Below are 21026 nucleotides of genomic sequence, written 5' to 3'. Positions count from 1 at the left end.
GTGTGTGTGCGCGCCATTGAACCCACTGAACCCCACATTACAATGCATTGAATAGATGTTAACTACTATTTTTTAGACATCAGAAATCTAGTACAATCTGGAGTTCAATAGGTCAATCTGAATACTTTCAGACATCTTATAGTTCATATTGTAGATAAGATTGAATGTAATGCGGGCAGGAAATACGCTTGCATACACACACACAGACACACACACACACACACACACACACACACACTGAAATGCTTATCTCAGATTGTATGTATAGGGCCTTTTTTTCCAGTGCAGTACAACCTGTGCATGTCTCTGATTGCAGAATGCAGCTTTCACGGTGATATTTATAACAATGGTGATGTCTTCAGCCCAGATGACTGCAATCGCTGTGCATGTGAAGTATGAAATCTAAAAGGTATTTGATCTTCACCCGTGTCCTTCCCTTCTGCTGCTGTGACGTCGTTTTTTGTATGTGTTTGTTTTTAATTTCTAGCATGGCAGAGTAGAGTGTAATGTGAATCCATGTCCATCACAGTCCTGTCATCAACCACCTGCTCCTCCGACTACGTGCTGCCCTGTCTGCCAAACAAGTACCCACAATGCATCTCTCTACACACACACACACACACACACACACACACGTCTACACTGTGCTTTGATATATACTGTAATGAATCTATGTCCATCAAAGTAGAACTCAACAATCAGTCGTTGTACCAGGGTGAGTAAATAATGGCAAAATGTTCATTTTTGGGCAAATTCCTTTAAGTTTTAACACGCCAAAAGCGGTGCTATTTTGTGCGTATTGCAGTGGACATTTTTTTGCATAGTACAGTGCTCACGAATAAATGCAGAAAGGCAGAAACGGCCCTCTCCTGCCTATAACAAACACGCTGATGGCTGGCTCTGTATCACACCTCGTGACCTAACTTTTCAACCTGGAAATTACTCAGAAAAATTAAAAAATAACCCATTGACACTTATTGATAACATTTATGAGTGCTATTTGTGTTTTCACTGAAATGCTGGCTGTACATCTGTTCACATCTCAAAAAATATGTTCTGGGGTTTCATGACCCTTTAAATGCTATTTCAAATTACTTACTCGTAAAAGGTGTTTTTGTGTTTCTTCTGCGTAAATCTTAGGATGCGAATATGAGGGTGAGATCTATGAGAACGGAAAGGAGTTTGGGTCGAGATCAAACCCTTGCCTCACGTGCAGATGCTCTGTGAGTCTACTTTCTCTGTGCGTGCGTTCTCCTTGTGGGGATGAAATTGAAATAAAAAAATAAAACAACAAAAAACGAACCCCAAAACCTTTGGAAAAAACCTCCAAGATGATAAAAATGTTAAGTAATCGCGTATTACTGGTCACATATTTCAGAGTATTAGAATTTGTCGCATATATACAAAGATACTGTCAGTTAAAAACTAAAGAATATAGACTTTGAAATGCTTTAATTTTTTAAATAGATACATTTAGTAAACTTTCAGATGAAATCCCCAAAAAGTCATATTAACACAGAATTTAGTTTTATAGGAGAACATGGAGCACATAAATAAAACTAAAACCATAAAAAACTTCTAAACATCTTATTTTAAGTTCAGCTGGTTGCTTAGGCAACAGTTCTCATTTTCATGTAGTTTAACTAAAAATGTATAAATTGTTACAATACAATAAACAAAATATGTATTAATATTAGTGCTGTCAAATGATTAATGGTGATTAATTGCATCAAAAATAAGTTTTTATTTACATATGTGTGCTGTTTATTTGTTATGCATATATAAATACACACGTACGGTATGTATATTTATTTATATTTATGTATATACATTTATATTTTATATTATACAGAAATATAAAATTTAATATATACACATATTCTTAAATATATACATGCATTGTATTTATATATGCATAATAAATAATATACACAGTATATAGTACATATTTTTTATTTTGAATAATTTGACAACTCTTATTATATTATTTAAAAATATTAAATAATATAATGTTATAAAACATTTATAACAAAATTTTTAACCTTTAAATAATGCAAGACATAAAAATAAACCTAATTCGAAATAATACTGGCATGTCTTTACTGTACAAAATAGATGACTAAACTACTAAACTAAAATGACCAAGAGAGTCTGTAAATTGCTCAATCAAACCACTTTTATCATCTTTTTTTGCAGAACGGTCAGGTGGCGTGTGACCCCATGCACTGTCCGCCCACCCCTTGTCCGACCCCCTACAGAAGATCTGGGGAGTGCTGTCCCACCTGCTCCGGTACAATCACAAGCCCATCTGCGCTCTTTCACTTGACCTCTACCACGTGTTTGTGTTCACACTGTAAGTTGTGTGTATTTTATTGTGTCCCGCGCAGCATGTAATGTGGACGGTCGTCCGTACAACGGCTCTTTCAGTTCCATCGACGGCTGCCAGACCTGTTCTTGTCAGGTGCTTCGTCTCTCTCACATACACACATGCAATGCGTGACGGGTTCCTGTAATGAGTTGACGCGCTGTGTTTTGCCGATCAGGGAGGGAATCAGGAGTGTGTTGATGTGCAGCGGTGTCCTCAGACGTGTCAGGATGGTGTGAAGCCGCCGTTCGGCTCCTGCTGCAGAGACTGTTCTCGCTGTAACTTTGAGGGGCAGGTTATTTTAGACGGCGTCTCTGTTCAACCCTCCCGTGACCCCTGCAAGCGCTGTGTGTGCAATGTAAGGCTCTGAGATGCCAGTGTGCTTTTCTGTTTTGTTGTGATCGGGATGAGTTAATGCAAGGATACAGTTAAGCATGGTACATTTATATTATTGCAACTACTATTTACAACAAATGTATATTTTATATTACAAGAACACTGGTATGAGTTATATAGTATTTAGTATTAATATGAATTATTTAGTATTTCTAAAATTGTTTATTTATTATTGTGCATTTATTGTTTAGTATTTCATGTATTCAATACTTTGCACACATAGTTTGTTTAAAAATAAGTTTGTATATATATATATATATATATATATATATATATATATATATATATATATATATATATATATATATATATATTTTTTTTTTTTTTTTTTTTTTTTTGTGTCTTATAGTCAGGAAATGTAGTCTGTAACACTGAGATGTGTCCCGATATTGCCTGTAATTTGGTGGAGACTGTGGGTGGGCAGTGCTGTCCTAGGTGTCGAAGTAAGTGTCTTATGGCTATTTTAATGTGACCAAAAGTTAAGGTTGTCTTTAGAAGCTCAAAATAGTCTTTTCTTGTGATTATGAAGGTTGTGTCCAGGACAATGTGAGACACCAGCACGGCTCTCAGTGGAAGCTTCCTAGTGACCCCTGCACGACCTGTACATGCACGGTGGGGCTTCACCTGTTAGAGAGCTGCTTTTGACCCATTAGTGTTTTATTCTTCAAATATAATCTCTTCCTCTCTCTACAGGAGGGTGTGGTTCAGTGCGAGATCGAGCGCTGTAATATCCACTGTCATAACCCAGGTTCTCCTCCTCCTGGATCTTGCTGTCCTGTCTGTGATGGTGTGTCCAATCTTTTAAAACTGTTTGAAGGTTAAGAACAGTTGAGGACAATTAATCAAGTCAGTTTACTTTTTTGATGCATACTGGACATTATTCTAAGAAAGAAATGTTTGTCAGAGTTCAGCAGTGCCATGATAGGTCTACGGGTTATAACATTAGGCACTTACTGAAGGGCTAGGAATATATCGCTTTGGAAAGAAGGGTCCAGTAAATGGCTACTTATATCTGAAATTAATTTGATCCATTTATTTCTCACAGGTTGCAGTTTGAATGGAGCAGAGATCCCGAATGGGATGTCTCTGCCGCCAGGACCCACCTGTGATCCCACGTGTACATGTGAGGCAAGTTGTATAAGAGTCTGCTTACTTTTTATTTAATACACACATGGTTTTTTTTATAAATATGTATATTTTTCTTGACAAACTGCTCCATAGTCATTTATTTATACTTTTTGTTTTAATGTTTTTCAAAACTTGAATTTTTGTTTGTAATCTGCTTCTTCACTGTCATTGATCCAGCTTGTCATTTTTTTACATCTATCATTTTTTAAATTTTACTTTAAATTCGTTTTTTTTCTGTGTAGAATTTGCTTCACTGTTATTGATACATACTTTATTTTGTCATTTTCAGTACTAATGTTTTTTTTATATATCGCTTAAGTCATGAATATGTATTTTGTAGTTTTTTTAATTTAATAAAAAAGGTAAAAATTACATTAAAAAGTTTTCAGTGTTTGTATCTTTGTAACCGATATATAAATGATCACATTTAATCAATTATTTATTAATTTATTTTATTGTTTTCAAAACTTGCTTTTTTGTTAATAGTCTACTGATTCATAGCCATTATGTAATTTATACATTTATTTTTATTTTGAATTTTTAAGTATTTTTATTTTTAATATTTTTTTTTATTTCATTTTATTTTAGAATGCATGAACTGCTAAACGTTTTTACTCTAAATAAAAAAAATTATAATTGATCTGGATGAAAAAGTTTTCCAAATGAAAAATATTCACATTCTATTAAGTTTTTAACAAACTTTTTTTTTCTCAGAATGGAAATATTAATTGTGTTCTGAATCCTCCCTGCCCACCGACTCCCTGTCATAATCCAGTCAAGAGACGAGGAGAATGTTGTGCACGGTATTATCACGTCATCACACTTTTAGCTAAAAGAGTAAACGAGACAGAGGTGAAACGCTTTTTATTTTGACTTTCATTAATCAGTTCTGTGTGTTGGTGTTCAGATGCGAGGAGTGCACTTATGAGGGCGAGGTATACGCAGACGGCCAGACTTTTGTTTCCAGACAAAACCCATGCTTAAGATGTTATTGTTCGGTGAGTGTTTACTAATGTGTTAACTATAATATGATCGTGTAAATGCATTTGTGTGTTTATGTATGGGTATGTCTTATGATGCAGGGTGGGCAAGTGTCATGTAATTCTGAAGTATCTTCATGTTCGTCTATGAGTTGCACTCACCCAACAACATCACATGACCAGTGCTGTCCGACTTGCAACGGTAAATAAGCATGCAAATATCTTAAGACAGATCTGTCTTTCTTTAGCGTACAGTATTATTCAAAAAAGACATAGACCTGTCCTGGATTTAAGACAAATGCTAACGTGTTTTTACTGTGTTGCAGCTTGTGAACATGAAGGAAGAGTTTATGAAAATGGAGAAGAGTTCAGGCCACCTGGTGGAGGTCCATGCATCCAGTGTTCATGCAAGGTGAAAAGAGCTAATGTCAAGGGTTTTTTTTCCCATTTAATTAAAGATATACTGTTGATAAAATAAGTTTTTGGTTTGTTTTGTTGACGTTTAAATGAATAAATAAAATATTTGGTACATTTTGCATGAAATAAAACATCGACGTAAAATTAAATAGCATTTTTGGCTCATTTTGACAAATATGACATAACAAAATTAAGTACATGAATAATTCCTTAAAGTTTATGTATCGCTTTTCATGGCTTTTCAAAGCTCTCCTCATCCACCACCAGTGTACAGCATCCACCTGGATGATTCGATGGCAGCCATAGTGAGCCAGAACGCCCGCCACACACCAGCTTACTAATGGAGAGAAAACATCAGTATATATGGGGATTGTTAGGAGAAATCAAAAATGAAAAAGCTTGGCAAAAATTGCAATTCCATATTCCAACTTGTGCGCTATTTTCACGAAGTCTTCATTTTATATGTGCATATTCAGACTTGACACATCAAAGCTGGTCGTAGTCATTGATTCTTACATAACATGTTTTTTCGCTTTGCTTTGTCAGAATGGCAACGTGAGATGTCATCAGGAAAGATGCCCGCAGTTGACCTGTGCAGTGCCCACTCCAGCCCCTCCTAACTCCTGCTGTCCAGTGTGCGGAGGTAGAGCATACTGTACCGTAGCGTTTCGATAAATATCGATACTGAAATATCTGAACGGCACCAATGCAAATTTCCCGAAGTATCGCGAGCTGTCACTTCTCTCAAGTCGCGCTGACAAACACCGCACATGACCGCAGTGCCTGTCTCGTCTCATTCGCTCTCTGGTTATATAGCAGAATAAAAAAAGGGCCATTCATATGTGTTGTGCTCAGGCCACATCGAGATACTGCCAGCGTTTTTTATTAGTGCTTGTAATTCATTTATCCTTTGCTGAAAGCTTTGCATCCTCAGGGAAAGCGCAGATCATGGTTGTTTAGCGTGGATCCGTGATTATATGTGAATCTGGCATCAAAAAATGTTAATGTAGTAACCTTTTTTTTATGAACGATGAGCAATGCATTTGTTACAGTATGTTTTAATCTGTGATAACAGTAGGAAATAAAAAATACTTATAAAGAAAGTATGTTCTACACTTATCTTTAAATCCAAAAATAAAAATCGTGACAACACTACTGTACTGCTGCCCCTAACTTTAACATGACACACATGTCATTTATTATTTAATTTATTCCTGTGATACAAAGCTAAATTTTCTGCATAATTACTCCAGTCTTCAGCATCACACGATTCATCACATATGCTGTTTTATTATCAATGTTGAAACAGTTGTGCTGCTTATTTCTTTTTTGGAACCTGTGTTTGTTCTTGCTTTTTTTAAAATAATATAAAGTGATCACATAAATTTACATTGCTAAAAAAAAATATATTTCTTTAATAAATGCTGTTATTTTTACCGTGTTATTCATCAAAGATTCCTGTAAAAAGAATCACAAAATATTTGGCAGCACAGCATATTAGAAAGCTGTTTTGAAGAATCATGCGACACTTAAGACTGGAGTAACAGCTGATGAAAATTCAGTTTTGCATCACAGGAATAAATGATATTTTAATGTATATTAATATAAAAACCATTATTTTCTAATGTAATAACATTTCACAGTATTATAATTTTTTTTCTGTATTTTTGATTGAATAAATTATATTATATATAGTATATATACTCATTGCATTCTGTGTCTATGTATGTAGGATGCATGTGGAATGGTGCACAGTATGAAGAAGGAGCCACGTGGACTGATGCTGGACGAACATGTTTTTGTGCGGGTGGAGAGGTGAGGTGTAGTAGTAGCGCTAACGACTGTCAAGATCCGATCCCCGCACCCTGCCCAACTACCCCAGGTAAGAGAAAGACAACACAGAGGCATAAACAAAAATATAGACTTTATTCAACTATACCGTAACTTCACCCTAAAACCATTTTGGAGAATATCAGCTGGACGTAAACTGCATACGCTGTCCTGCGACACACAGATTCTATGAGGGAGACTCCTAGGAATAATAAAGCAAAGGATTTCCCAGGAAAACCTTTGTGGAAAATAACATCCAGCTGAATGAAATGTTATGACAGATAAAATATGAAGAGAATTAACGCACAATTGCAACAGCATGTGGTTTATCTGTGTTCTTCAATCTATCTGTGGTATTATATGCAAGGATTATGCATATTCATATAGTAATCAAGACGGTCTCATGCTGCAGATTGCTGTGGTGACTCCTGTGGGCAGTGCCAGTACAAGCACCACATGTATTCAAACGGTGAAACGTTCAGAGACCCGGATGACGCCTGCACGACGTGTACCTGTCAGGTACATGCAATTAGAAATCCTAGATTTGACATTTTATGAATGTTTAATGCTGTGCTTGAATGGGGTTCAGGGTTTGAATGTGCCAGTATGGGCATAACTATTAAATGTTTCATATTTTGGGAAAAGATATGCATTTCTTTACATCTTGTTAAAAGTTTGGAAACTGATTATGAATTTTTTATTTGTTTAAGAGTTTCTTACACTCGCCAAGACTTATTGAATTAAATACAGATGCAGTATAAACAGTAATATTACTAAATATTTTTGCGATTTGAAATAATTTTCTTTTTGAGAAAAACAATCCAAGAGCGTACATCAGTTAGACAAAAAAGCTCAGTGTGGGTGCTACACCAAAGAAGAAATTTGACTAAATACGAATATGAAATATGAATAAAATAAATTTTAAAATGTATTAAAAATTGACAGAAAGTAGGCGCACCGCAGCTCCAGGAGTAGAAAATAGCATAATTAAATGCTGTTCTACTCTTGAAGCTATGGTGAGCCTACTTTGATCTTTTTGTTAAATAATTTTCTGTTGTAATATATTTTAAAATGTAATTTATTCAGGCATGCATATTGATGCAAAGCTGAATTTTTATCATTGTTACACCAGCCTTCAGTGTAGCATGAACCTTCAGAAATAATTCCAAAATATAAAAAAAAATAATGTTTCCAAACTTTTGACAAGTGCTGTCTTAATTCTCAGCTAGTTCATGTAAATTAGTGTGTGTGTGTGTGTGTGTGTGTGTGTGTGTGTGTGTGTGTGTGTGTGTGTGTGTGTGTGTGTGTGTGTGTGTGTGTGTGTGTGTGTGTGTGTGTGTGTGTGTGTGTGTAGGATGGTCAGACAACATGTAATCCAGCATCATGTCCGGGACTGACGTGTGCTACTCCATACACTCCTCCTGGAGAGTGCTGTTCCCAGTGTACAGGTACACTAAACTAACCTGTTCTCACTAATAGTTAGTTTCCTCGTTTGACTGTGAATATAATGATAAATGCATCATTACAAATAACCCAAAAGGACTTAGTTCAATTAAGGGAATAAAGCATAAAAACATATGTAGGGGATCTGTGAATAAAACAACACAAATACAGAAAACAAAACACTTGCAGGGTAGACAAATGGTTACAAAAGGGAAAAAATTAACCAGTTAAACTACAGACGCAAAATATTCACCTAACCATCACCGTAGAAAAATATACTATAGACAAATCTTACCTTTTTTTTGGTATACCTACTGTACCTATGCTCCTACCATTGCCATGGTAATTGTGTGGTGAAATGTCTTATATTATGACAGCCCTAAACACGTTTTAAAAAATATTACAGACTCCAAGCTTTTAAACAGTATGTATATGTATTTAGTAAGATGTACTTGAGTTGTTTTATTACTTCTTTTTAATATTCTTTTAATTAATGCTATTATATTGTTCTTTCAGACTGATTTTTGTGGTGATAATTTGTGCGTTTTTTTAAGTGATTCGAATTTTAGATAAAATATACTTATTTTAAGGTATAGTTCACCGAAAAATTACTTCATTTGAAAAATTTTTGGTAACCAAATAGTTGATTATAGACATTGACTTGGAAAATCCTATAGAAGTCAGTGGCTCCTGTCACCTGTTTTTCAAAAATATCCCTTTAAATGATTGTTATGATTATATGGAATGGTATTCTGCGTTTTAGCCTGCATCTATGAGGGCCATGAGTATCAGAACGGAGAGCACTTTCCAGACCGGTCTGATCGATGCAGTAATTGCGTGTGCAGAAATGGTCAGGTGACCTGCAACAGGAGTCCATGTCCAAACCCAGGATGTAGTGACCCCATCACCCAGCCGGGCCACTGCTGTTCAGTGTGTGATGGTATCGTATAACAATGTGTCTACATTACACCTCACATCACAGTTACAATGTGTCCTCGTCAGTCCTCGTCAATGAAATATATACATTGTGTGCTTCAAAAGATGCCATGTGCATGCTAGTGTTCTCCTAGTGTACTTCATTGACAGTGCGCTATTTTTTTTACATAATTAATGACTCTTACAAAGACTTTTATCCAATCAGAACTCTTTAGAATGAGAACGCTCATCTTCTTTCTAACACCTGCAACTGATTAACAAGTTGCAAATTGGGTTTCATGGTGTGTGTGTGTGTGTGTGTGTGTGTGTGTGTTTATTGCCCAGGTTGTCAGTATGAGGGAAGAGTTTATGCCAATGGTGAGTCATTCCAGTCCCCCACAGCACCATGTGAGCAGTGCAGATGTTCTGTGAGTATACACTTAAAAAAACACTGTATGAACGTTTTAACTCTTATTTAATCCACATGTACACTGTGAAGGACAATGTCAAAAATAACAAATAAAATTGTATTAAATATCAAATAAAATACACAAAATATGAAAAAAATGAAAGGTTGTAATACTGTGTTTGTCCCCCCTTTCAACAATACAAAAATAATATATGAAATAAAATTAAATATGCTAAAATTAAAATACCACTGTCACAATGTCACTGTCAAAAAAATAAATAAATAAATATAAAGTAACATAAAAAAATAAATAATCTGAAATAAAAATAAAGTATTATAATACTGTTTTCTTTCCTGAATAAAAACTAAATATAAAATGAAATAAAATACCCTGTTGTAATACCATGTTTCTGTCATGTTCTCTCTTGAGTATTGCACATTTTATATTTTGTATATTGTACATAATTCTCTTTATATCTGTCTTGTCTTGTTATCGTGTTGCACTGTAGAGTTTTTGTCGCTAAAACAAATTCCTCGTATGTGTAAACATACCTGGCAATAAAGTGATTCTGATTCTGATTTTGAGTATGATTTAAATATCAATGTAGATCAATATGGTAATGAAACTGTAACATGGTATAACATACTGTATATCAAAATGTAATAGAACAGTATAACAAATAGATACCAGTTCTGCATCATAGTGTAAAGTCAAAACGAAAATGTTAACTTAACCATTTCTAACAAATAATTAAATAAAAGGACACTGTTATACTTCCACATTATTATTTTAGGAATTTATGCTAGTAGCAACACAGCATTAGCAAAAAAGTGTCATTGTAATACAGTGTTTGTTTTTCAGGGAATAATAAAGCAATATATTTAAAAAAGAATAAAGTAAATAAAATAACAGAACACATTAAAATTAAACAAATTGCAATGCCGTGTTTCTGAGCATTTACCATGATACTATCATGCGTTCTCTCTTGAGTGCCATACAGATATTATGAATACGGTAACATGTATGCTGTATATCAAGATGTCATGGTTTTACTGTACCGTAGTAACAAGATTTTAAAGAGTAATGTGTATGTGTTTTTCAGGACAGCCGTGTCTATTGCGAGAGGAACCCGTGTCCTCAGCAGTGCCTTCATGCGGTGAGTTTGAGGGACTGCTGTCCGGTGTGTGACAGCTGTCTGTTTGAAGGGCTGAGGTACGAAAACACACAGACGTTCTACTCCCCCTCAGACCCCTGCAAGCGCTGCGTGTGTCAGAGCGGCTCCGTTCTGTGCAGCCCGGTCGACTGTCCCTCCGTTTCCTGCACTAACTCCATCACCCCGCCGGGACAGTGCTGCCCACAGTGCAGAGGTCAGTCAGTGTGTGTGTCTGCTCCTGACGACATGTACTAACATGTTTACTTACAAAGCAATCAAATCAGTATGAAAGGGTCTGTATTTGTAAAATGCAATAATCTAGAAATTATATTTCTAGTTTACACTACCAACAAAAATAAAACAGTTTCCAATTGTAAGATCATGTTGTACTGTAAAAAAATGTTTTTTATTAAATAAATATATGAGAGAGAGAGCCAGCAGCCATGGATTAACAAAAAAATACCTATTATAATACTACAGTTTTTTCACATCAGTAACAAAATAAAATTTTTGAAAATAATTATTTAAAAAAAAATCCCAGATTATTTATGATTTTACAGTAGCAACAATACATTAACAAAAAAAGTGGCGTTTATTTTTAAATTGACCACGGTGCTATCACATGTTCTCTCTTGAGCACTATGTAAATTTCATAATACCTGAGTGTGATCTGGTTTATAGTGTGTTATCAGGAAGGTCGGGAGTATTTAGAAGGACAGAGCTTGACCCTCCCCAATGAGCCCTGCATCAGGTGCACCTGTCTGGTAAGACACACAACACACAAAACCAGCCGTTTCTTCATATCATCACCTGCTGAGGTTTGACTCATGGAAAGCTCACTGTATACAAGTGTGTGTGTTCGTGTGTGTGTGTTCAGGATGGTGAGGTGAACTGTGTGGGTCCTGAGTGTCCTAAACTGTCCTGCATGTATCAGGTCACTGATCCCGGCTCCTGCTGTCCCCGCTGTAGAGGTACAGACACATCCGTTAAAGGGGCCATATAGCATTTTTTTTTTTCTTTAAAATTCATTTATGTTCATAATTATTTTTTGCACCACTTTAGTTTTTCATGATAATTTCCCACCCTTTCAGTGACCCCTAGACTACACCCCTTTGACCTTCATTATGATTTATGATATGGTAAACTTGGTGGTCATATCCATTTTTAATTGTAGTTTGTTTTTATGTGCTATTGTCTTTTTAATATTTATTTTTATATAATTAAATATTAATAATATATCATATTATTATTATTATATAAAACAATATTATTTTGTTTTATTTTTTTAGTTTTAGTTCTAGTAATTTTAGTACTAGGCAGCATTTTATTTTTTTGTTTAATGTTTTTTTAAATTGTAGAAATTATTATAGTTTTTAAAATTTTAGTTTATTTTCAGTTATTGAAAAAAATTAATTTGCAGTCATATGTTATGTGCTCAAAGTTGTGATGTGTACTTTATTAAAAAGAACAAATAATTAACTAATATTTTATAATTTTAAAATGTATTTTAAAGTTAATTACAATTTTATTACATTTATTATTTAAAATACATTTAATTAGTTAAGTATATGTAGTGTATATATAAGTATATAAGTATATATATAGATCACACTTTAAGTGTGCTACTAATGTGAGACATCTCTCTCTCTGTTTCTCAGGCTGTATTTATGATGGCATTGAGCAACTTGAAGGCAGTACCTGGTTTGCGTCCAGCAGTCCCTGCATGTCCTGCATGTGTGTGAATGGAGTGACCACCTGCTCGGAGGTCCACTGTCTGTCCACCTGCCTAAACCAGATTAGCGTGCCGGGCGAATGCTGCCCAGTGTGTGCAGGTACATCTACAATCCCTACTAACCGTTTTGTGCATGCACAGTTTTGCTTTGAAAGTCTTGAGTTTGAAATGTGTGTTTCTGTTTTGCTAGACTGTGTGTACGAAGGCCGTGTGTACAGCCCTGGAGAGAGTTTCCACCCCTCTGATGACCCCTGTCAGATCTGTTCCTGTGAGGTACGGCTCATCACAACATGTGTGCATGTGTTGGTGTCCTTACCTTACCTGCGTGTGTGTGTGTGTGTGTGTGTGTGTCTTGTAGGTGATGCCAGACGGGGAACAGCACTTGCGCTGTTACAGGAAGCAGTGCCCAAGTCTGGTAGACTGTCCTAAACACAACATCCTAAACAGCGCCTCTGACTCCTGCTGCCCTGTCTGTGCACGTCAGTATGAAAACTCTTTTTTTTATCACATATTAAATTAATTGGTAGCACAAACAAATAAAAAAATAACAAAAGAGTATTTATTCTAAATTGTTTGTTGATAATACATGAATGTTAATTTGGTAACACCTTTATTTTAGGGTCTTTAAACTAGTTGCTCATTAGCATGCTTATTATTAGAATGTTAAACATTTATTAGTAGTAATTAAGCACATATTAATACCTTATTCTACATCCCTAATCCTACCAAGCATATAAACATAACAACAATTAATAAGCAGTAAATTTATTGAGGGAAAAGTCATAGTTAATAATGAATAAGTGTTTCATATTCTAAAGTGTTGCCAGTAATTTATACAGAAATGTTAAAAGTGAAAAAAGAAATTAATATTAGTGATACTAATGTTGCAAACTGAACCTTGTTGAATTGAATAGATGTGATTTCTGTAACTGCAATAAAGCTATAATGAAATAAAATATATATAGATTAAATTTATACTTGTTTAACAAAAACGTTTGTTGAGATACCAAAATAACTAAGATTAAAACTGAAATAAAAATAAAACTGAATAGAAATATGAATAAATGTAATAGATATACATAAATCTCATTTTTCAAATGGCAAACTTTGACTCATCTTCACGACAGTGACACATATTGGTCAAACCATATGTCAAATTAAATATGCCATGTCTTCTAAACAAAGATCTTTTTAAGAATCAGCTGATTATTCATTATTCATTTTTTAACTCAATTTATTCATCTGAGAAGTATACGTAAATACAAAAACTGCAATGCAAGATGTTTAAATAATCACAACATTTAGCAAACTAAATTCATACCAACATAAGCAACCAGTGGCATTATTAACCCATCACGTGACTGTCCTCATTCAAAAGTTGAGCTTCTACAGATCATTAGATTTTTAAATGAATGTTCTTATAGGATGAGTGTTTTATTCTTATGGTTTTTGTTTCAGAGCCCCTCAGTAACTGCACAGCTACACTGATCGGTAATGAAGTGTTGGCCACCGATGATCCGTGTTTTACCTGTCAGTGCAAGGTATCTAAGCACACACTATTGTTTTATAAAGACGCGCGTGTTCGTATGATGTACGAGTAATGTGTTTGTAGGATTTGACATGGACGTGTATCCATCGGGGCTGTCCTCCTCTCAGCTGTCCTTTGGCCGATCAACACACACCGCCGGACTCCTGCTGCCCCGTCTGCGATGGTGAAGTGTCTCTCTATCAGAAAAAATGCAATACGTACATGTGTGCTCATCAATGTATGTTTGTGTCTAAGAGTGTGTATTAGAGGGCGACCAAACCCACGTGCCGAACGGCCAAAGATGGACAGACAAGGAGAACGAGTGTGTCACCTGCATCTGCAATGTGAGGAAAACTAACATTTATTAATTGTCTATTTTTAGAAATTGTTTGACGCTTGTTAATGTAAGCAAACTCTCACATCAAACTCTGATGCATATTGACCAAAAGCTCCCATTATTATGTGCAAAGTTATATTGTATATTATATAATATAACTATAGTTATATATAAAATACAAAACTAGAAGCAAAAAAAATATATTAAAATCAAACTGTTCAAATGATTAGTTGTTTTTTTTTTTTGCAAATGTTTATGGTAACAGATTTAATCAATGCATTCAAAAGTATTAAACACATTTTAAAGTAATGCAACCATGTACCAGAAACTGAAATTAAAAACAATTTAAAGCTAAATATAACAATGTAAAAATGAAACAAAATAAATTATAAATAAATAAATTAAAAAAATAAATTAAATGTTTAACTGTTATTTTATTTCAAATCAAATTGTTCAAGTTTATTTGCTTGGATCTGGAATTGTCGTATTAACATAAAACAACTCTAACATCAACCAAATGATCCAAACTCTGAAAACGATAAGTAATAAAATATAAAAACAATTATGAAAACTTTAAATACAATTTTAACTGTTTCATGTTATTTTTGATTTAACATTTCAGGTCAGACTGTTTTATCTAGAAATGGTTGGTTGAAAACTTCTTTCAAACAAACCAAACTCTGATGTCAAACAGACTTGCATCTCCACCAAAATATTTATACTCATGACTTTTAAGTCAACGATAGTAGCTGCTTACCACATTGGTGCTTCCACCATTCATATAAAGCACACTTTAAAGATAACTAAAAACATTAAAATAACAAAAATTGCAATAATAATAATAATAATGCAATAATAAATTAAAGCTAAATTGAAGTATTAAAAAAGGGCAAAAGCTCATCACAAAATAATGGTTATTAAGGTAAAGTAAAATTTTGTCTTTTTTATTAAATGGAACATCTCAAATCAAATGTCAGTTTCATTCAGAAGTTGTTTTATTGATTTTAATCACACCATTAGCCCTTTAAAAAAACATGGAGTGTTAAGCACATTTTATGTGTATGTTATAGCAAGGGCATATCGAGTGTGATCTGCAGGAGTGTCCTCCTCTCGATTGTCCGGATGGATCGATCAAAGTGAAGAACCCTGGGAAGTGCTGTCCTGAATGCACAGGCATCATAACTGTGGTGTACTCCAAAGGGTGCGTGTACGACGGTCAGCACTACAACCACAATGACCACTGGGAGGTGGACGAATGCACGTCCTGCACCTGTGTGTACGGAGACGTGCACTGCCAGACCCAGAGATGCCCAGCGCTCACGTGTGCCTCGGTAGGAAGACAAGACACCTTTTGAGGATACCGTATAATAGTGAGGACTTCACATAGATGCCAACCTACTAAAATTCACAAACAGTTGAGTTATATTAGTGAGGATTAGTGAGGAGATGTCGGGCAGCTCAAGTGTAACTGAGTGGAATGTACAGTGCGTGTGTGTGTTTGTAGGATGAAACGCCGGCTCTGGTTCCCGGAGTGTGTTGCCCTCACTGCATTCCTCACCCCGCCACCTGCATTGTGTTTGGAGACCCTCACTACCGGACATTTGATGGAAAGATGGTGAACTTCCAGGGGACGTGCTCATATGTTCTGGCTCAGGACTGCGAGGGAGGAGACTTCAGGTGCTTTATATTGTCTTACTTTCAGATTTTTATTATAGCAAGGATGCATTCAACTGACCAGAAGTGACATTAAAGACATTTATGTAAACAAAAAAAAATCTTTGAAATAAATGCATGGGTTTTTTTTACTTGTTGTTCTGAAAAATATCACAATTTCCACAAAAATATTAAACAGCATGTTTGTTTACACTGATAGCATAAAAATACGTTTCTTGAGCAACAAATCAGCATATTATAGTGATTTCATGAGGGTCATGTGACACTGAAGACTTGAGAAATAAGCGGAAATTGCAAATGAGAGTCGCAAAGTCAGAACTGCAAGATATAAACTTTTTTTTTCAGATTAGTATTTTACAATAGTACTGTTTTTACAGTATTTGAGCATGAGACTGATCCTAATTATTTCTGCAGTAGTGTATTTTGTTCAATAGAGGAATAATTCACCCAAAAATGCAAGTTAGTAACATAAATAGATTTAAAAAGTCCGTATGTACAGTATGTAGTCTGAACAGACACTTATGTTTGTGTTCCAGTGTTCATGTGTCTAATGAGGATCGGGGACGTAAGGGAGTGTCCTGGACTAAAGAAGTGACCGTGTTTATTGGAGATATTGTGGTACAGCTGTTTCAGGACAGGATTGTCAAGGTAATGTTTTTTTCATTGTTGTTTAAACTAAGTCATTGCTTACCATGCATGTGGTGTTCACTATTCCCTCATTTTTTGTGTTTGTTTGCCAAAAATACCCAGGAACATGTTTATATTACATTGGTTAATGGTCACATGACATGCAGATAAATCTTTTCTTTTTCCAATGCCTCAGGTGGATTATCAGGAAGTCTCTCTGCCGTTTTTGAAAGAACCGTATGTTTACCTGGAGCGCAAGACCAACACCATTCTCCTGAACACCAATGTTGGACTGAAGGTACAGCCTCTGCATGAAGAGAGATGAAATAGAGATGACTGGAGAGGTTTCTCACTTCTCAGGTTTTTCTATTGATAATGATAATTTTAAAATTGAAGAAGTGCTCTAATGTATCCAACTCTACTCAGATTTGCCTTGATACCAAAGTCTAAGAGCAAAGTCTGAGTTTTAAATATGAATTCAAACATTTATCATCTAATTCTTCCGATATCAGATTATTGGTTGCACATTTTTACTATATGCGTATTGCATGTACTTGCATACCTGAAAATGTTTATATTAATGTAAGGTAACTATATGGGGTAGGGTAATAAGTAAATAGTATGCACGTAGGGATCAGGACTGTAAAATAAAGTGCTACCAGATTATATGGATGCCCCACATTCATTTTTATTTAGTTGTAATGGTTTTATATGAATCTTATAATGTGTTTATTTGCCGATTGTGATGTAAGGTGTTGTGGAACGGGCGTTCTCATCTGGAGGTCAGCGTTCCTGGTACTTACAAGAAGCATATGTGTGGTTTATGCGGCAACTTCAATAACTACCCTCAGGATGACATGAAACTGCGCAATGGACAGATCACCAACTCTGAAGCAGTGTTTGGAAACAACTGGAAGGTTAAGATGATAAAACATCTTCATGCTATCTTTGCTCATTGATATGTGGGATTGTAGCCTACTGCAGAAGTACATATGAAACCGTTTTTAATGGAAAACGCGGGAAGGGGTCCCACTTTGCATTAAGTGGCACACATGGAGACACTTTCTCACACACACACACACACATACACACACACAATCTGATATAGCTGCATTTAAAATTGAACTAGTAATTAAGGTCAGAGGAGAACTGGCCCAAACTGAGCCAGTTTTTGTTTCTGTATTTTGTCACAGAGCGAATTTGGTTTTACTTGCTGCGGTCGCCTCTGGGTTGCTTAGTTGGGGACACTTAATTTCTAGTGATTATCATCGATTTGATTACAAAGATCCTATTGAAACGACGTATCTGCATGCAGTAATGAAATGCCTTTAGCTGAAAATTATGCTAATCTTGTCATTATACATTACTGACGCTCTATTCTACAAACTTGATACTGTTCAGTGCTTTGAAACAATATGTAGTGTTAAAAGAGCAATATAAACAAAGGTAATTGAATAAAGTGGCCTTAACAACAGTGTGCTTACTTTTAAATAATTTGGTACAATGCACTTTTATTGTGTACATACAAATTTTTGATTGTACTTATATTTTTAAAAAATACTTATATGCAATTAAATCTATAATACATTTCTCTAATTACATTTATAATTACACTGTTGACCCATCCTTTACCGCCACACCTGTCTAAATCTCACCTCAACAGCAGCAAAAGTGATTTGCAATACATTATGAACACAATACATTTATGCTTATTTTAAGTGCATAGAAGTCAAGTGTGACCTTTTTTATTATAATTAGTACACAAATTAGTATTTTACATGAATGCTAAACTATATATATGCTTTGTTCTCCTTGCAGGTGGGCAGTGTTCAGTGCCCTGACGTGATAAATATTAACCCGTGTAAAGAAGCAGGATACACGGCCCGTAAGACTGCGAACGCTCGCTGCACAGTGCTGAAGTCGGCCGTGTTTGAGCGCTGTCATAAACTGGTGCCACCCGAGATGTTCTATGCTTCGTGTGTGTATGATCTGTGCGCCTGCGGCTCCAACACAGACGAGTGTTTGTGTGACGTGCTGGAGGCTTACGCGTCTGAGTGCCGTGAGGCTGGAGTTATTCTGCAGTGGAGGTCCCCGAAACTCTGCGGTGAGTCACGAATACTGTCTTTTTTTCTTTCTTTTCTTTCTTTCTGTAGATCTGCTTTATACATGAATTACATAAATTTCTTAATTGATGCATATTGCAACATTGACAACTAAATTGAGCTGAGTAATGACGTTTGTCTTCTGCATAGCTGTACAGCTGACCCTTAGGAAATGAACATTATGTTTTATGCTTATGTTTTTTAGTATGCTACAATATATGCATAGGCCATGTGCTGCATGGGTGTAAATTGATGCATATAAAAATATATTTCAAAAGATAGGTAAATACTGTTCTTTTGAAACTGAAATTGCACACAACTGTTTTCAACACTGATGATAAGGTGATAAGAGTGAACAGAAATATTTCTTGAGCATCGGCGTATTAGAATGATTATATTAAGGATCGTGTAACACTGAAGACTGGAGTAATGATGCAAAAAAGTTTACGTAATAATAAAAACTTCATGTATTATAATATATTAACATGTAAAGACGCATTTATGTATGCATAAAAGGAAATTAAAGTAATTTCATATTTGTTGTGCTTCGTCCTTTCCCTGCTCCATCACTGCAGCTGTGGGCTGTCCGCTGGACCGGGGTTATGTGTTTGATGAATGTGGGCCTCCGTGCCCTAAGACGTGTTTTAACAAAGACGTGCCACTCGGCGTGATCGAGGCCCACTGCTTCAAACCCTGCGTGCCGGGATGCCAGTGTCCCGCTGGATTGGTGGAGCACAACGCTCACTGCATCGCCCCCGAGAAATGCCCCAAAATTATCCACGGCAATCTCTGAGAGCCACAAACATCACGTGGAGTCAAACCAGCTGAATCCGAGATCCGATGAATCACAACAAGCTCTTTAATCAACATGAAATCAGTATTGGCTTTTTCTTTTTTTAATTCATATTCCTGGTCTTACCCCATAAGATCCATTAGCGTACATTATTTCAAATATTTTATGTAAGGTTAAAACGAATTGTACAAAATATCCTGTTTCGTGCAGAAATAAATGTAATCAATATAGAGATTAAAAATAATAATAATAATAATAAATACATAAAATGATAATTTCGCTTCTTCATCTCACAATTCAGAATAATTTGTAATAAATAGAATTGTGAAATGAAAATATTCAGAGTTTATAGATTTGTGTTTTCCCATATTTGCAAGGAAAAAATCAGCTGTTGTTATGAGATAAAATGTCAAAACTTAACTTTTAAACAGGCTTGGGAATAGTTTAGTGTTGACTTTAAAATGCTTGAACTTAAAGCCCATATAGTTTTTACTTTATATCTCAATCCGTATTCTACTGTATACTGCATTTAGTTGTTTTATTGGTGCTGCTGTGTTTCTGACTGATTATAGCACACTGTGTAAACCTGTGTTTCATGATAGGATCTTTTGAGCCAGATGGACTGTTTACCTCTTTTTCCAAAGATTTTCCTCTTTAATTTGATATTTTGAAGTAAATTATAAGTTGAACAGTACAGAAGTGCAAATCTGCCTAGTTTTAACTGCACTGTTTTTAATAGGTCTTTTTCTTGGCTGTTGCACTGGTATTGTGATTTACATATTTTGTTACTTTCTTAAAATACAGTTTGATAATCAATATGTTAGAATCAATTTAATATGTTAGAATCAATATGTCATTTGCAACACTGACAGTGAATCTAGATAAAAATAGAAACACAATGAAAGCTAAACCTAACAGTGCCTTGATAGACTATAAACATTGGATGCAATGACATTCTCAGGTTCTGTAAGCCATCTTTTTTTTTTTTTGTATGACATTGTCTCAAACATTGTACTCGCATATTTACTGTGTCACGTTATTATACAAAATCCCGCTGTCAGTCTGTGTTTGTTCTTATTTTGCACATAAAGTGGTTTATACGCATGAAGATCAAAAAAGAAAAGTGCAATGCTGTTTTTTTTCTACCAGTCTTTTTTTCTATCACCAAAAAAGAGAACCCAACTGTTCTTTTTTTT

General features: G+C 35.1%; 1 protein-coding gene across 6 annotated transcripts in view; it reads left to right on the top strand.

The window, feature by feature from the left end:
* LOC122363060 (kielin cysteine rich BMP regulator) overlaps positions 1-20939 on the top strand; it is a 28065-nt gene extending 7126 nt beyond the window's left edge. Inside the window, exons 7-42 of one of the 6 annotated variants that reach the window (XM_043264939.1) lie at positions 317-393; positions 488-584; positions 1141-1223; positions 2197-2290; positions 2388-2461; positions 2544-2723; positions 3111-3204; positions 3291-3373; positions 3455-3548; positions 3807-3889; positions 4604-4692; positions 4797-4887; positions 4972-5071; positions 5196-5281; positions 5833-5929; positions 7019-7168; positions 7529-7635; positions 8471-8564; positions 9323-9499; positions 9820-9902; positions 10987-11251; positions 11719-11801; positions 11915-12008; positions 12696-12869; positions 12960-13042; positions 13128-13248; positions 14228-14310; positions 14382-14481; positions 14553-14641; positions 15705-15965; positions 16139-16311; positions 16845-16956; positions 17132-17233; positions 17688-17852; positions 18754-19039; positions 19613-20939. In XM_043264939.1, coding sequence (XP_043120874.1) covers positions 317-393; positions 488-584; positions 1141-1223; positions 2197-2290; positions 2388-2461; positions 2544-2723; positions 3111-3204; positions 3291-3373; positions 3455-3548; positions 3807-3889; positions 4604-4692; positions 4797-4887; positions 4972-5071; positions 5196-5281; positions 5833-5929; positions 7019-7168; positions 7529-7635; positions 8471-8564; positions 9323-9499; positions 9820-9902; positions 10987-11251; positions 11719-11801; positions 11915-12008; positions 12696-12869; positions 12960-13042; positions 13128-13248; positions 14228-14310; positions 14382-14481; positions 14553-14641; positions 15705-15965; positions 16139-16311; positions 16845-16956; positions 17132-17233; positions 17688-17852; positions 18754-19039; positions 19613-19830 — 4442 coding nt within the window. In that variant the 3' untranslated portion in view covers positions 19831-20939. Of the gene's footprint in view, positions 1-316; positions 394-487; positions 585-1140; positions 1224-2196; positions 2291-2387; positions 2462-2543; positions 2724-3110; positions 3205-3290; positions 3374-3454; positions 3549-3806; positions 3890-4603; positions 4693-4796; positions 4888-4971; positions 5072-5195; positions 5282-5832; positions 5930-7018; positions 7169-7528; positions 7636-8470; positions 8565-9322; positions 9500-9819; positions 9903-10986; positions 11252-11718; positions 11802-11914; positions 12009-12695; positions 12870-12959; positions 13043-13127; positions 13249-14227; positions 14311-14381; positions 14482-14552; positions 14642-15704; positions 16049-16119; positions 16312-16844; positions 16957-17131; positions 17234-17687; positions 17853-18753; positions 19040-19612 lie in introns of those variants that run through there. The other 5 variants (XM_043264940.1, XR_006253187.1, XM_043264942.1 and 2 more) reach the window with 5 other exon arrangements.
* The last annotated feature ends 87 nt before the right edge of the window (positions 20940-21026 follow it).

Source organism: Puntigrus tetrazona, chromosome 18, assembly GCF_018831695.1.
Source record: "Puntigrus tetrazona isolate hp1 chromosome 18, ASM1883169v1, whole genome shotgun sequence".
NCBI lineage: Eukaryota > Metazoa > Chordata > Actinopteri > Cypriniformes > Cyprinidae > Puntigrus > Puntigrus tetrazona.
This window is presented reverse-complemented; position numbering and strand designations above follow the sequence as displayed.